The following is a 15,390-nucleotide window of genomic DNA, read 5'->3' as shown; positions in this document are numbered from 1 at the left end:
GGTCTTTCCCACATCTTTATCGTTTGCTCAACCCTCTGACTTACCCTGATCCTCTCTGAAACACTCTGTCTGGAATATGGCCGTGAGGCCTGTGACCTCTGCCGAGCCACGTCTCAGTTGGGAACTCAAGAGCCCTCTGCAGTTCATGCTAACGGTGGTTACAGGGGCACCGGGTGCGTGTTTTGATATTTTTTCCACTTCCTCTTTTTTGAAGTGAAAGCAATTTCAGACTGACACCTTGGCTCTTGTTTACATTGTAGGTAATTTTATACTACCCTACTATGTTAGAGAGCCTTTTTGGGATGAATAGCATTCAGTCCTTTTTGCAGCCCTCTTCAACTGCCTCTAAGTGAGAGGCAGGCTTATGAAGGGCATCTCTGGCCAGTGAAATGCTGCGGGTTGGTTGGCCCAGGCAGAGACTGCACTGTTTGGTACACGTTGTCATGTGAACATCTCTGAACTACCTAGTCCTCGTAGTCCTGTGCATGAGGGGTGTGGAAATCTCTCCAAACTTACCAGTCCCTGATGCCTGTGCTGGCTTGGGTTTGGGATGGGGCAGTGAAGTAAACTCCTCTTCCTCAGTGTGCCGAGACCTGACCTTCTTATTTGATCCTTGCTGTTTTGCAGGCTGACCTCTAGCAGTATTACGCCAACTGGAATTGATTACTTGATCGCGGGCTTGCAGAATTGCCAGGCCATTGAAGAGCTCAAGTGAGTGTGTTGTTACCAGGCTGTCCAGAGTTTGCCAGGTCTTTCCAGAAGCTTCAGTTAATCTACAGCCTCTCTTTGTCTGTACCATGGCCAGATGTAGTTTTCCTGATGGCTAGAGGACGTCAGATAGGGAAGAAGAAACAATTCCTTTTATTTGCAATGAACAATGAGTGAGAGAGACAGAGATCTGTGGCAGGAAATGTCCAGTGGAGAAATCCAGTGTTTTGGTGGTGTTTGTTACATAGGTCTTGTCCCAGCTGGGAGGCAGTGTTTCCCACGCAGCAGTCCCAGAGCCAGCATTTCCCTCCTGGAGGATGAACTGGTGGCCTGCACACAAAGATGGCTTTTCCAGGCACCTGTGTGTAAGGTTCTGTTACAAAGTGCCACTGCACCATGTGTGTCACTGTCGTGAGACGTGGTCACGGTGGCACCTTGCTCCGTGAGGGGCTGGGTTCTTGCTCCAGAGATTTGGAATTCTCTTGGTATTTTATTAGGATCCAAACATGTCCAGTAGAATTGCATTAGAGAACAAAATTGAAAACTGTTCTCAGGGACTAGAATACACTCTCACTTCTCTTCCACCCTTGTTCTGCTCTCCTCTGCTCTGAGCACTCACACAATGGCTCTGGGTAGTTAGTTGTTTTGTGTTATTTCATCTTTTAGCCTGGGCTACATGAAACTCAGCAGTGCCGCCATTCCTAAGTTTGTGCTGGGGCTTCGTGAAATGCCATCTCTGAAAAGGCTTATGTAAGTATGAGACTGCAGCTCGCCTCTGGCCCGGCTTGTGATATTGAGTAACACTACCTTAATGTCCGTTTTCCTGGTGATGTTGTTTCCAGCTTGAACCACAACAGTATTGGTAATGATGGCTGCTCCAGACTCGCAGAAGCGTTCAGGAGTATGCACTACATGGAGGAAATCAAGTAAGTGTCTCCTTTCTTGCAGTCTCTCCTCAGCAGAGAGGTGACCACTAGTGCCAACATTTGGAGAGCTCCAGATGTGCTTATACGTGATGTTGAAACAAAAGCGGGGAGATTGCAAAATGCTCATGTGTGAGGTACCTTGGCCTAGAGGAAATCAGAGCTTGATGTTCAGAAGAGGAGAATTTGATCTAACCCCACTCTGCTGCAGTCACATAGAAAATGGATTAAACAGCCTCTGGATTTAAATCTTCTCCGGAACCCCTGGGATCCAGAACAGGGCCAGAGGGCCCCTTCTCTCCTGAGAGAGCCTCGGACCTAGCACTCCTCTGTTCTGAAAAGATCTGAATCTAGAGCCAACAGCCAGGCTTGCTCTGCTTTTTTCCTCTCTCTCTAGCCAGATTCTGTCCATTCTCCATTTGGAAAATAATAACCAGCTGTTGCCTGTCTGGTATTCTGGCTGAAGTGATTTCCCACCCATTAACAAGATTCAGTGATTTTCATTGCTCTTTGTAATTTTTTAATGCCTCATTAACAGCCTTTAGTCTTTCATGAGATAGTTGAGACAAGCAGCTCTTTGATTCCGCTGCTGAGGTCAGAGGTTTCATCCAGCAGATGGGAGACATTAAATGAGATCTCATACTTTGCCTGACACTGAGCATTTTCCTTTATAACACAGCCTTCCTTTTCTTCTTTAAAGTTTAAGCCACAACAACATTGGAGATCCAGGCCTGATAAATCTAGCTGCTGTCCTGCTGGAAATGCAAAACCTGAAGAGAATCGAGTGAGTCCCTTTGTTTTGTTTGCAGTGATTTTGGTTGTGGCCACAGTTGGTGGGGAAACCTGTGCAGGAAGCTCTGTGCCACCTTCATTCATACAATGTCCCATCTTCCAGTGTGTTCAATGTCATTCAACCTGATACAAATCTACCAAACAAAAAGGCTCTGGGGAGACCCTAGAGCATCTTCCAGTCCCTAAACGGCCTACAGAAAGCTGGAGAGGGACTGGTGACAAGGGCAGGGAGTGACAGGACAAGGGGGAATGGCCTGAAGCTGCAGGAAGGGAGATGGAGATGGGATGTGAGGCAGAAATCCTTCCCTGTGAGGGTGCTGAGGCCCTGGCACAGGTTGCCCAGAGAAGCTGTGGCTGCCCCTGGCTCCCTGGCAGTGTTGAAGGCCAGGTTGGATGGGGCTTTGGGCAACCTGGGCTGGTGGAGGGTGTCCCTGCCCATGGCAGGGGAGTGGAACTGGATGGGCTGTGAGGTCCCTCCCAACCCAAACCTGTCTGTGATCCTGTGATTTGCTGACCTTCGCTACCTGTTTGAATGGAGAAATCTCTGGCTTGGTTGTGTCCTGGAAAGTAAATCTGCAAGTTTGTGGGGAATTGCATAAGTCTCAGATCCACGCAGCACCTTTCCTCGGGCTATGTAGGGTTCCCAGTGTGGTGGCCCCCAGTATTACTACACGACTTTCTTTTACTAATGGATGTAGAGGTGATATTGAGAATGTGTCAAAGTAAGGACGCAGTCTCTAGACAAGGCTCTCTGAGACATGGATTCAAACTATCCCTCCTCCAAGGGAACAGAAATTAGAGCATCCAGGCTGTTTGATAGGCTCAGCTCTGGGGTATGCTTTCTGATTTTTTGAAATTACAAACCTGGAAATGACTTGAACAAGAAAAGGAAATTCCCAGTTCTGTCTGGGAGAGGGAAATCTGCTCCTTCCCCCCAGTACCTGCAGGGGTGGGAGTGACTCAGTACTTGCCAAAAACTCACTACAAATCCCCAGGCCGTTTTCCAGAGACACAGGTCTCTGGACACACCACTGCAGCTCCCTGTAGCCCATCGTTGCAGTGACCCAAGTCTCGCATCACACCAGGCAAACAGTGAAATACCTTAGGTTGGTACATTCTGGTTCTTCTTCAGTCACTGAGAGTCTTTCGTGGTTTTTTTAGCCTTTCAGGGAACAGTCCTAGTCCTGCTGGAGGGGAAAAGCTGATGGAAGCTCTTACCTATTGCAAGCACATCGAGGAGCTACTGTAAGTGTGCTATTTCTGATGTCCCTTCAGGAAGCTGGGCAAAAATCAAGGCATGGAAACCAAATCTAATCTGGCTCCAGTAAAGCCAAAATCAGTTTCACCACTGATTCTTACGAGAGCAGGGTAAAAACTCACAGCTGCGTGGGATAGGAACGTGTTGTGCTGGGTGTGGGAGGTTTAGGGATTGCTTGTTCACCACAATCTCTCAGAGATTCCCAAGAACCGAATGAACTGCATCAGTGGGGAGGAGCTGAATCTGCGGTTTAATAGCCAGTGCCACAGGCATACGGGCTGTGCAGTGCCTGTGTTGTGTAAGAAATCGGCATTAATCTATATGGCTGCAAAAATGGAGGGAAGATGACAGATAGAGGCTTTACTGAGCCAGATGTATTATCGGTCATCCCATTCCAGACCAGTTTATAGAACATATGCGCCACTGCCATATTAAAGAAATAAAACAATAAAAAAGACAACAAATGAGAAAGAGTTACAGTTAAAATGCCAGAGCTATTCATATAACCTTCATTTTAGCGTGTACTGGACTAAGGGCACATATTAAAAAGTGCAATTTCAGTTTAATTCCAGCTCAGGACAACTCAGTCAGAAAGGGAGATTGGTGTGCTCCTGAGAAGTGCACGTCAGGTTTACTTCCCTCTTTAACTCCTGCTGCAGGATTACAAAACCTCGTTGTTCTTTCCTCCCACTCCCAGTGTCCTTCAAATCGTGGGCATTAGCTCCCGTCAGCATAGTCCCGTGCGCATGTGGGTGAGAAATGGGGGTCAGCGATATGTGGGGGTGACACGTAGGTGAGGAATGAGGCTCTCTAGTTCACTGCCAGTAACATTTCATTGCTGCTTCTTCCAGACTATCAAGGAATGGTTTTGGAGACAGGACAGCAGTGAAACTTGCCCTCTGTCTGCCTCACACGACCAACCTCAAGATCCTGCAGTAAGTGTCAGCCTCTGCTCCAGGAAAGCTGGATGTCCTGGGAATATGTGAGATGGTTGAAAGAAGGCATGGAAAAAGGTCTAGGCTGTGGTGGTGCACTGGTCTCTTGTTTAGATATTATTTTAAGTGTCTCAGGATTGAGAAACCCTCCACAATTATTCTGCTGCATCAAGTCACATCAACTATTCTTGCATAATCTCTTGCAGCATTAACTTTAGAGATAACCCAGGTATTGTATATACAGTAAAATACCCTTAAAATTGGTTTTGAGTACATTAGCTTCTAATGCCTCTGGCTGTCCTCATGTTCTGGTGCAATGTAAGCATAAATGTGAGCACCTTTTCTGGTCCCTCACTGCTTTGTGCAGGCACCTCTGAGTCATTTTTCCCCCTGAACTCAATGGTATTATATTTTTAAACCTTTTATGGTTTAACATAACAGAGGTCTAACATGTAGCACTTTCTCATACTGTTTCAGAGTAGCATAGCAAGAAATTGGTGAGCTAGAAGAGCTCACTAGGCTCAGTTAGCCTAGTGGTGTGTCTTCCAGCCTGCGTACAAGGTATCGTCAAAAGGTAACTTAGGAAAGGAATCCCAGTGGTGGGAGACTTCAGTCCTGTGGGTAGGCTCTTGTCTTCACTGGAAAGGTGTGGGAAAATCTGCAGACATGAAATTTCCCACCTGCTCTTTGTTCTGAAGGCTGTTCCTCGCTCATCTCAAACCGATCCCATGGGCAGAGCTGGAGACAGACTCCTGGCAGTACTGTGCTTTGCCTTTGTAATGACTGACACCGACCGGCTGACTGTGGGCAAATCCACTGAACTTGCATGTCCTTAGGGCAGCAACAGGAGCTATGTGACTTGCTAGCCACATTACCAGCCCCCACTGTCACCTCCCTGTTTTCCAGGCCCCTTTGTTAAGACTAATCCACAAGGATCCCAGGTTATTACCAGCACCAGGTGCTGATTCAAAAGATGTAGCAGTCATCTTCTTGGCAAGTTAAATATGAGCTTTTGTTACAGCTTTATTATTCTAAAATAACCCTCCAATGCTTATGTTTCTTTTGATAGCTTGCAGAACAATGGCATTGGGCCAGCAGGAGGGATGGAGCTGGCCAGAGCCCTGGTGGCATGTGGGCTGCTAGAAGAGATAAGGTAGGCCATGGCAGGTCCGCTTGGGATGGTGCGAAACACATGGGCTGGTATCGCTCTGTGGGTGGGAATCGGTTCAGCTCATGGGCCTGAGGCTGTCACGTAGGCTGTGTCCGTGCTCAGGGCAACCTCTCCACCCGCCCCGGACACGTTTCGTAGGATGAGGGGAGACATTCTCTGACGGTCGCTGCAGTGCACTGCCTGCGAGGCAGCTGAGATCACTTTAGGGGTTAAACCGTGCCTGCCGCTGCTGTTTGCCAGGCTTTGTGTAGCCATGTGCCTTTCAACGACGGTATGAGGGAACCTGGGGACCGGGAGAATTTCTAAATGTGGAACTGAAAACATGGAGGTGATGAGAATTAACTCTTCCTGCTGCATCCTTGATGCAACCGTTCTTTGTTATGTGTTTATTTATGTTATCTGTTTGTTACGTGTTTTATTATTATGTGTTTGTTTGTTTATTATTTGGACAATGTCCTCAACAACCTGCGTTAGCTTTTGGTCAGCCCTGAAGTGGTCCCCTGAAGGGACTGTAGGTCCCTTTGAACTGAAATTACCCTATCGTATTGTTAAATAACAAGATGAATGAGGGTGTCAGTAATTTAGGTGTGAGATACGTTAGAGCAGGGGAGGTATTGCCATGGCTTGTGTTTGCTGGCAGACGAGAACAGAGCAGCACACCCTGATAAAGGCTGGATGGCAGTTACTGCTGCCCCCTGAGTCTTTGAGAGCCACATCTTCTTCCCACTCCCCCGTACTGTCATTTCAAGTCACACCAGTCACTAACTCCAGTAGAACTTCTTATTCCCAGTTTCACTTGCAACGCATGATGTGCTGCAGGTCTGTCCATCTTTGCCACTGGTATAATCCCACGTTGCTGTCTGCAAGCAATTCACTGCTGAATGGACTTCTGTTGCGAGTTAGAGCAGAGCTGTCATTCCCATTTTACCAAGCAGGGAACTGACCCTGAGCCCGTCTGGCTTGTCCCTGCTGTCTAGAGTCCTCACTTAGTCTGGGTACTAGTTATTGACTTGCTAATTCACATAGTTATGCTTTGGTGGTGGCTTTTCTCTGACTGTACCTGCTTCTTCTGCGGCCACTCAAAGCTTTTCCATTACTCTTACAGTTTATCAGAAAATGACCTTGGGGAAGGAAGTATCCATGCGCTGTCCGAGGGGCTGCCGTGCTTTGAATACCTCCGGAAGATTGAGTGAGTACCAGGGCACTGAAGGCTGCCGGGCAGAGCGTGGCCGGCTTTGGCTGTAGCATTGCCAGGACAGGAGCGCAGCAGACGGTGCTGGTGCCGTATTCCCCACTGGTTCTGACACCAGCACATTGTGCTCTCTGTTTTTTCTCTCCCCACCGCTTCAGGTTGAAACTCTGTGGAATTACTGACGATGCTTCAAAATCACTTTCTCACAGCTTCCGACAGTGCCCATCCATGGAGGAGATAATGTGAGTGTGGGAATGTGTGGGGACACCCTTCAACACACAGGTCACTCTTGTTCTAATGCCTGCTCCTGTTTTCAACTGTAGTATGCTTCTGATCCTGCTAAATACTTATTGACACTTATCACTACATACTTTTTAGTGCTAAATCTATTAGTAATTTACTAATTGACAAAATTCACTGCAAGAATTTTCCTGGTATAACCAGCAACTTATTGGAAGCTGAATGTGAAGAGCTGAACAGAATATGAAGGAAAAACACTCATCTTCAAACTCTGCCCATTATTGTTCGTCTTCTAGCATTTGCTTTGCGAGGCAGGACAAATTTCCCATCTTTTTCTCTGTGGTCCAAGTCTTGCCTCCATTTTTTTACAAGATGCCCACGTTTGGCTCTCAGAGCAGAGCAGGAGCTTCTCTGCAATTGCAGAGGCTGGATTGAGAGCAAGGTGAATTCAGCCTGTAGATGGACAGGGCGTACCACCAGCTGCAGTCTCGCTCCCCACACTGGAAGAAAAGGGGTTGCTCTGATGCATGGATGTTTAACATGTTTTCAATAAACAGCATAGATGGGCTAACTACATTCTGACGTGTGTTCACCTGCCCAAGAGAACCTCAGCGAGAAGTCTGCCAGGAACCTGCTCCAGCTTATCTCTTTTAAAAAGCAATTTGCCCCATTGCACTAAAGGGACCTTAACTTTAATTGTAGTACACAAGATCCCGTGGAGTCAGCAGCGGTCTCGTCAATCCTGAGCTTAGTGAAGATTAACACTGCCTGAGGTGCTGGCAGGGTACAGGCTGAGATCACTCCTCTGTCAGGATATAGATCTGCGAGACCTATACACACTCATCACTGCTGTGGCCAGCTGGGTGATAAAGACATAAAGCATGACACTCGATAGCCATGCTACTCTTATGTGCCTCTGCAAAGTACTTGTGGATGGTTTGAGTAAAATGATGCGTGGCTCATAAGCCCCCACCAGACTGTGCTCTCCCTCCCCCAGAAGGTATTTGTGTGGAGATCACAGGTATCTTAGGACTCTGGGCGTTAGGACAAAGCCAGATCCAGGAGAGGTGACTTCTGATGCTACCACTACGTGGTCCAGTGGAGTAATGGGATGAGTAAAGCCATATTCGGTGCACAGGTGTGTCGTAGCATGGCACTAAGACTAGTTAACCATGTGGTTAGTTTCTACTCTGTTATTAACAGATTAGCAGATTCTCCTTTAACAGCAGCATTAGGAGGGGTCTTGTCTTGTCACACATGTGAGTTCTGTCATTGGGAAAACCTGCGTGACATGGCGAGCAATATACTGATACCCATGAAATGCCAGAACAGACTGTGAACTTGTTTGGTGGAAGGCCCCCATTCTCAAGCTGGATCCTGTCTTGCCTTTCTTTTTTTGGCTCCTACACATGATACAGAGACTCTGGAGTTCCCCAGACTTGGGCAGAGGAATGGCTCTGTGGGGTGGCCCCAGGAGCATTCAGTATTGTAGTGAAGCACTGATGGTGCCGTGCTAGGTTGCTGTTTTCCAGGTGAGAGGGAAATGGCCAGGCTGCTCAGCCAGTGGCACAGAAAGGATCTGCAGAATTTTCTCACTTTCATCAGAAAATGAAAACCCAGCCTTTCAAGAGCTCTGCGAGCTATCCTTCGAAAGAGGTTAGAGTCCAAAGGCAGCTTGAAGAGCAGGTCTGAGAGGCACCTTAGCTGCTGCAAGACTTTAATACCGTCAGCACAAGGAGGAGTTGCCCTGGGGTAAAGCTGTGTGCTCAGCAGTCATTTCCATCTTTCACATCTCATTCCCTGGGCCTGCAGGACTCCAGAGATAACCACAGTCCTCAGACTCTGTGGTCACCCTCACTGGTGTGGTGATATGTGGTGAAACTGAGGAAATTCCTCAAAATTAAGCTTGTAAAGCAGGGGAATGTTTACCTGCCATGATAAGAGGGCGATAAGCTCTTGTAAACAGGCTAATCTGAGCACTGCTGTTGTTCCCCTTATGTTTGCCAACTGACTCACAGTTGGGATTTCATGTCTGTCTTAGATTGTCTTGGAATGCCCTTGGTGACAGAGGAGCCCGAGAGCTGGCCAGTGCTCTCCCAGGGATGGAAAAGCTGAAGATGTTAGAGTGAGTACAGCCCTGAGAGCAACCCCAGGAAGAGGACTTGTTTTTCTGTCGTTGAGTCTTCAACCACAGCACTTCCAAGAAGGGGACAGGTGTTAGGAACAACAGACAGGCTTTTGCGGTTCAAATTCTTGCTTAGCGTTCTTGCTGCGTGCACCAAGGGCCAGCCTTGCTTGGGTGATACACAGCGCAGAGAGGCGGTTTTTATTTAAGGTGTTTGCAGCGTAGGTATCCAAGCAGAAGCTAGTCTTTGAAGGCCTCCTGTTTGAGTCAGGGAAGACAACCTGGTATTCCTAGGACATGACTCATACCACCTGATGACCTCAGGTGAGCTGCCTCCTGTAAGCTTTTGCTTCTCTTCATTGTCTGGGATGGGCTGGATGGGTGCAGCGCTCAGAGAGCCTTCCTTTGTGAAAGCCTGCAGCCAGGCCAGCAATCCTTCCCCAGGATGGAGTGGCCAAATTGTGAGCGTTGTGCCTCAGGGACTCACAGGGAGCTCAGATGCAGCTGCTGTGCTGGAACTGCAGTGCAACCAGCACTGGGGTTGATGTCACCAGCTCATGTGCTGGCCTGGTGGCATCACAGCCCAGCCCTGTTCCATGGGAGAGACTGTCATCTTCTGCTCCAGAACTGTTCACGGAGCTTTCCTCCCCTCGGCCCTTTGGAACACGTGGTATGTGTCTTTTGTCTCTCCGCTGTATGAAAATATTAGTCTGTGGGTCATAGGGTCAGGAACTGAGTTTTGTTTGTCTTGGGCAGGGAAACTACCTAGTAGAGCCTGGCTGTTTTATGGGTACAAGCAGAAAGGTTGTGTCTGAGGCAGGAGAAGTCGTTACTAGCATTTTCTGGCACCAAGCTCACAGTTGGATCAGTTAGAGTGCCCCAAGGGCAAGAGATCAGCTTACAAGTCCTGTTGCCTGAAGGAGGTCACAGGGAGCAGCGTACACACGCTTCTTGCATAAATAGGGCTATGGTCCTAAAGACGTAGGGCTGATGTGAGTGGTATGGCATTGCTGTGCTTGTGCAAAAGTGTAGCTCTTCAGGGACAGGAGAAGGAGCCAGTGATTATTCAGCTGTTTTACACTCTTGATTTGGTTTTGGATTCTAAAACTCTCTTTTTGTTTTTCAAACAGTCTGGAGAAAAATCACATTAGCGCCTGCGGGGCCAGAAAGCTAGCAGAGGAACTTGCCAAGTGCCCGGAAATTCAGTTCATAAGGTGAGCAGCTGTCGCGGAGCTCTGTGGCTGGGTATTGGCTCAGTAAGAGGAAGTCCGGGTGACCAGTCTTGGGACAGATGTGACCCATGCCGGCCTGCTGCCCTGGGTGAGCTGGCATGGAATAGGAGATTGCAGGGGAAGCAGACGCAAGCCAAGTAAGCTGAGGGTTTTCCAGGCCGGCTCCACCCCCTCAAAGTCCTGGGAAAAAGGGACTGAAAAGCTTACTGGCATTAAATGAGGTAAAAATGAAGACCCAGTTGTGTAATGTCCCCCATCAGAAAATTTGTTGCATTTTTTCCTATAAGTTTTCTTTCTCCCATTACATCTGGTTTCACTTCTGAGATACGTTCCCGCCCTGTCCCACTCTGTCCTGGGATTCATATCTTGCAGATACTTGGACACCTGATTTTTCCTGCTCTTTGCTTCTCCAAACTCTATGTATCAAACTCCACTAGAAACCTCTTGTAGGAGAGACCCACTCATCCTTTGCTCATTTGAAAAGTCACTCTTCTGAGAGCACCTCCGATAACTTTCTGGTAACACAGGTCCCACAGCCAACTATCTGCTCCTACCTGAGGTGTCTCTTTGGCACCAAACAGGCTCTGCCTTCCCCAGTAGTGAGAGCAGCCTGAGACCAACCCCTGAGGAACACTTCTGGTCCCGGCTGGAGTGCGGGGCCCCTGTGAGCTTGCTCAGATTGGTGGGCGCAGCACAGCACGCAGTCCCTCTGACTCCTCAGGGCACTCTGCTTTGCACAGTAGAAGCCCAGTATGGGCAGCTTTGGGGCAGACTCCACCAAATGAGGTAGATGAGGAAGGGCGGCTCACATAAATCAGGTTGCTTGTGTGTGTAACTCAATTCTTCCTCCACTTTCTGAGATCCTAGTGGCCTGAGGACTTTTCAAAGCCTTACTCTCTCTCCCAAGCCAGGTGAGTCCATCTCAGCAGGTTGGCAGCCGCTGGCTTGCTGCTGTGTCGCCAAGATACAGCCATACCTTGCTCCTGTCTCGCTGTTGGACCTGCTTTGACGAGAACCCAAAACTGCCTCTTCCACTGCCTTTGGCATGTCACCTCCTTGCTTGCCATGCTTAGTCATACAGTAACACGTTTGCTGTCCTTGTAGGCTGTGGGACAATCCAGTGCCCAGGGGCCTCGCTGAGAATTTGACAAGCCAAGACCCAAGACTGTGTTTCTCCTTCTACTAGTGAAGAAGAGCCCTTGCCTGACTAGGAATTGCTCTTCATCTCCAACTCCCCTCAAAAATTGCACTGAAGAATCCAGGAAATCAAAGTTCCTGCAAAGTTGAAAACTGTAACTATTAGGTCTTCCTTTGTTGCACTGAACCAAGTGTGAACACTTAGTGGTGTTTTGGTTTTTTGTGAGCTTTTATTGTACATAAAAGCAAAAGACTCTGAAGAATCACTGCTGAGAAGACAGTGTTCTTGGTGTAAAAACATTTCGAACTCTCTTGAAGAGGATGAGATGCATCTGCTCAGGCATTCAGAAAGCCAGCGATGTATTTAATTATCTGTAGTCAAGATTACAACACCTACATGGTGTTCCAAGAAAAGAATGCCCAGAGAGGTTGTGGCTGCCCCTGGCTCCCTGGCAGTGTTGAAGGCCAGGTTGGATGGGGCTTTGGGCAACCTGGGCTGGTGGAGGGTGTCCCTGCCTATGGCAGGGGTGGGACTGGATGGGCTGTGAGGTCCCTTCCAACCCAAACCAGGCTGGGATTCTATGAATGCACACCCTCCAGGAGAGGACGTAAAATTATTGACAAAATTGTAAACTATTGAACCAGTTACAAATGCACTCAAACAGGCAAATTGTATATAACTATGTTGGAAATACCTCTACGATTTTTGGGCCAAAAATGATGATACATGATTTTGTTTGCTTCATATTATGCTCCTTTTCATACAGAATTGCTTCAGTTTCCTAGCAGAAACTTCAGGACTTTTGAAATTTCAAATCATTGCCCAAAAATGATCAATATTTGTACCGTGATAACACGGAAGGGCTGATATCACGGCTGATTCAGTGAGAAACCTTAAAGTACTGAGGTTGTAAAACAATTTGTAAGAAAACTGTGACTATTCTGTGTGAGAGGATGTGCACTACTGGCTGTTTTCACGTGGCATTTTATTGACCCTTGTGGGGTTTTTGGAAAAATTGATTGCACTAACCTCTTTGAGGTGAAGCGAGGGGTCAGTTAGCTTGAAATGTTGGTAGATCCTTCAAGTCTCTACTGTCCTCTGAATCCCAAAGCCTACGTGTGGCAGGGCAATGGATGTTGGACCAGTGGGAACCAGAGGGAGAAGATCCCAAACGCCGAGTTTGCTGCTCGGTGGAGGAGATGGACTACAGCTGCTCCTTGCACGTATGGAAAGACAGCTTGAGTTGCAGCAGCGTGACCACATCGTTCTCATTATTTATTAACTTGTGTTATAATGTTTTCCTTCCATGTTTGTGCTGTAAATATTTAATCCTTGTGGTGGATTTAGTTATGGAATTTTGTTTTCAGCAGTGTTTGCCTGGGGAGACGTAACTGATCCGATTTGGGCAGGGCGGGCATTCGAGTGGTAATGCTGGTCCAGCAAACCTTTGGGCAGAGGACGTGGACAGCTGGTGCCTGCTATTCGTGGGGAGCCACTGTCCTTATTAAAAGACCAGGATTAGACTCTGAAATACCGACATTGTTGTGTAGAGGCTGGGCTCATTTTGCAGAGACCGTACTCTGAAAATGGCTTAAAAGCAACAACAAAGAAAAAAAATGTAGTAAAATTCCTTATTAGGCCATAATTCAATGAAGTAATCAAGTACCTGAGATTCAAACACTGAAATTTAGGAAAACCTTCACCAAATGTGGCTTTTATTTTCATTCTGTGTTTTCAGATCTAGTTTTCAGATACAAATCTTCCTAGCGCCCATCAGAGGAAGAGTGTGGCACAAAAGGCAGCATGATCACGTACTGAAAGGTGTCTCGATGCCGTTAGCTCTTCACAGCTTTCAAGGTGAGCGTGTTTGTCAGCTGGGCTGTCCTCTGGCCCTGGTCTCCCAGGACTTCTTTTGGAAATACAAGAGGTTGGACAGCTGTAACAGTCCGTTTTGGTCCAGGCTGTGAGTCGAAAATTCTTTTTTCCCTGCATTTTAAACACCATTTTCATAGGACTAAGTACGATGTGTGCTAAATAGTAGAGGCTGAGTTTTACTCTGTATGAAGAAGGAAGGTACTGGGATTGGACTTTTTCATGCACTTGGTGATGGCCATTTTGTCATCTTCGATAGCATCCATAGCTGGAGCCTTTGCTGGTACCACAGGCCTGTGGACCGGGGGAAAAGCAGAAAATAGCACTGTGTCGTGGTTTAACCAGCCGGCAGCTACAACAACCACACGGCCGTTGGCTCACCCCTCCCAGTGGGACAGGGGAGAGAATCGAAAAGAAAAAAGAGTAAAACTTGTGGGTCAGGAAAAAGACAGTTCAGTGGGACAGAAAAGGAAGATAATAGTAATAATAGTGGTAATAAGAAGGTACAAAACAAGTGATGCACAGCACCCGAAGCCGATGCTCAGCAAGTTCCCCAGCTGCTCCACTTCCCAGCCCACCCCCAGTTCTATACGGAGCATGACGCCATATGGTATGGACTATCCCTTTGGCCGGTCTGGGTCAGCTGTCCTGGCCGTGTCCCCTCCCAGCCTCTTGGTCGCCCCCCGCCTTCCCCTTGGCAGGGCAGTGTGAGAAGCTGAAAGGACCTTCACTGCTGGGCAACAGCTAAAAGATTAGTGTGTTATCAACATTATTCTCATCCTAAATCCAAACCACAGCACTGTGCCACCCGCGGGAAAGAAAATTAACTCTATCCCTGCTGAAACCAGGACACATGGCAAGCAGATCTCTGTTCAGCTCCATCGTATCATCTCCTGATACCACCCACTCCTGCATTTGAATTTGTTCAGGTGTCATGAGAAGTTATTTGCCTCCTTTACTGGTGTGAAACATGCTTTCTTATTGTTTCTTCTTTGTTTGATGGGGAAAAATGTACTTTAAGTAAATAAGAATGCTGCTTTTATGACTGCTGAAATCAGTTTTATTTTCTGGGTCTTGGGTGCTAACCCTAAATGACTGCCTTGGGTAGAGCAGCCGTTCTAGAGAGATCTCTTGGGGTTGGATCACATCGCTGGATTATTTTCCCTTGCAATGAAATGCGCTGGTTCAAAATAGACGAGACCTGAGATTCATCCCTGCAGTTCCCCTGACTCCTGAAGTTGGGAAGCGTACAGCCATGCCCTCAGGTTTGCAGTAACATCGCACCGCGTGGTACAGATGCTGCTGCCGCAGCGCTTCTCTCCACTCGAGAGGTTAAAGACTGCTGCTGAAATCTCGATGCACATCTGCATTTCTCAGGTTCTTCCCCAAATTCAGGATTAGCTCCCAAACACACATCGCTCAGAGAGCGGCCAGGGAAGGGACTTGCAGGATGTCACAGCATCTTTTCCAGAACACCAGGTGTCAGCATAACCCCAAAAATGGGGAGCGGTTGTCTGTAGTCCAGCGATTTCGGCTAAAACCGGACTCTGTGCTGTATTTTGAGTGCGTGGGTTGCATTTGAAAAAAATTGAGATTTGGATTGAGTTGTACGTGAAACACAACGATGCAGTCGGCTCCTAGTTTGATTCTTACATCGGATGCCAGGGAATTTTAGGCCGCCTTTCCCCAGCGTGCTTCCCGCTTTCATTGCGCTGCTGATGTCCCTACTCCAGCTTGCAGTTGTGTCGGAAAGTTTCTGCGGGAAACCTGGAGGTTTTGTCCAATTTTTAGGGGTTAAATGAAT

General features: G+C 47.7%; 1 protein-coding gene across 2 annotated transcripts in view; it reads left to right on the top strand.

The window, feature by feature from the left end:
* NLRC5 (NLR family CARD domain containing 5) overlaps window positions 1–14,622 on the top strand; it is a 51,254-nt gene extending 36,632 nt beyond the window's left edge. For both annotated transcript variants that reach the window (XM_054840554.1, XM_054840552.1), the window contains 12 exons: window positions 628–711; window positions 1,375–1,458; window positions 1,551–1,634; window positions 2,332–2,415; window positions 3,585–3,668; window positions 4,533–4,616; window positions 5,686–5,769; window positions 6,893–6,976; window positions 7,138–7,221; window positions 9,261–9,344; window positions 10,475–10,558; window positions 11,681–14,622. In XM_054840554.1, the coding sequence (XP_054696529.1) occupies window positions 628–711; window positions 1,375–1,458; window positions 1,551–1,634; window positions 2,332–2,415; window positions 3,585–3,668; window positions 4,533–4,616; window positions 5,686–5,769; window positions 6,893–6,976; window positions 7,138–7,221; window positions 9,261–9,344; window positions 10,475–10,558; window positions 11,681–11,762 (1,006 nt within the window). In that variant the 3' untranslated portion in view covers window positions 11,763–14,622. The remainder of the gene's footprint in view (window positions 1–627; window positions 712–1,374; window positions 1,459–1,550; window positions 1,635–2,331; window positions 2,416–3,584; window positions 3,669–4,532; window positions 4,617–5,685; window positions 5,770–6,892; window positions 6,977–7,137; window positions 7,222–9,260; window positions 9,345–10,474; window positions 10,559–11,680) is intronic.
* Window positions 14,623–15,390: the final 768 nt, after the last annotated feature.

This window comes from Grus americana, chromosome 13, assembly GCF_028858705.1.
Source record: "Grus americana isolate bGruAme1 chromosome 13, bGruAme1.mat, whole genome shotgun sequence".
NCBI lineage: Eukaryota > Metazoa > Chordata > Aves > Gruiformes > Gruidae > Grus > Grus americana.
The sequence above is the reverse complement of the archived record's forward strand: the minus strand, read 5'-3'. Positions and strand labels throughout refer to the sequence as shown.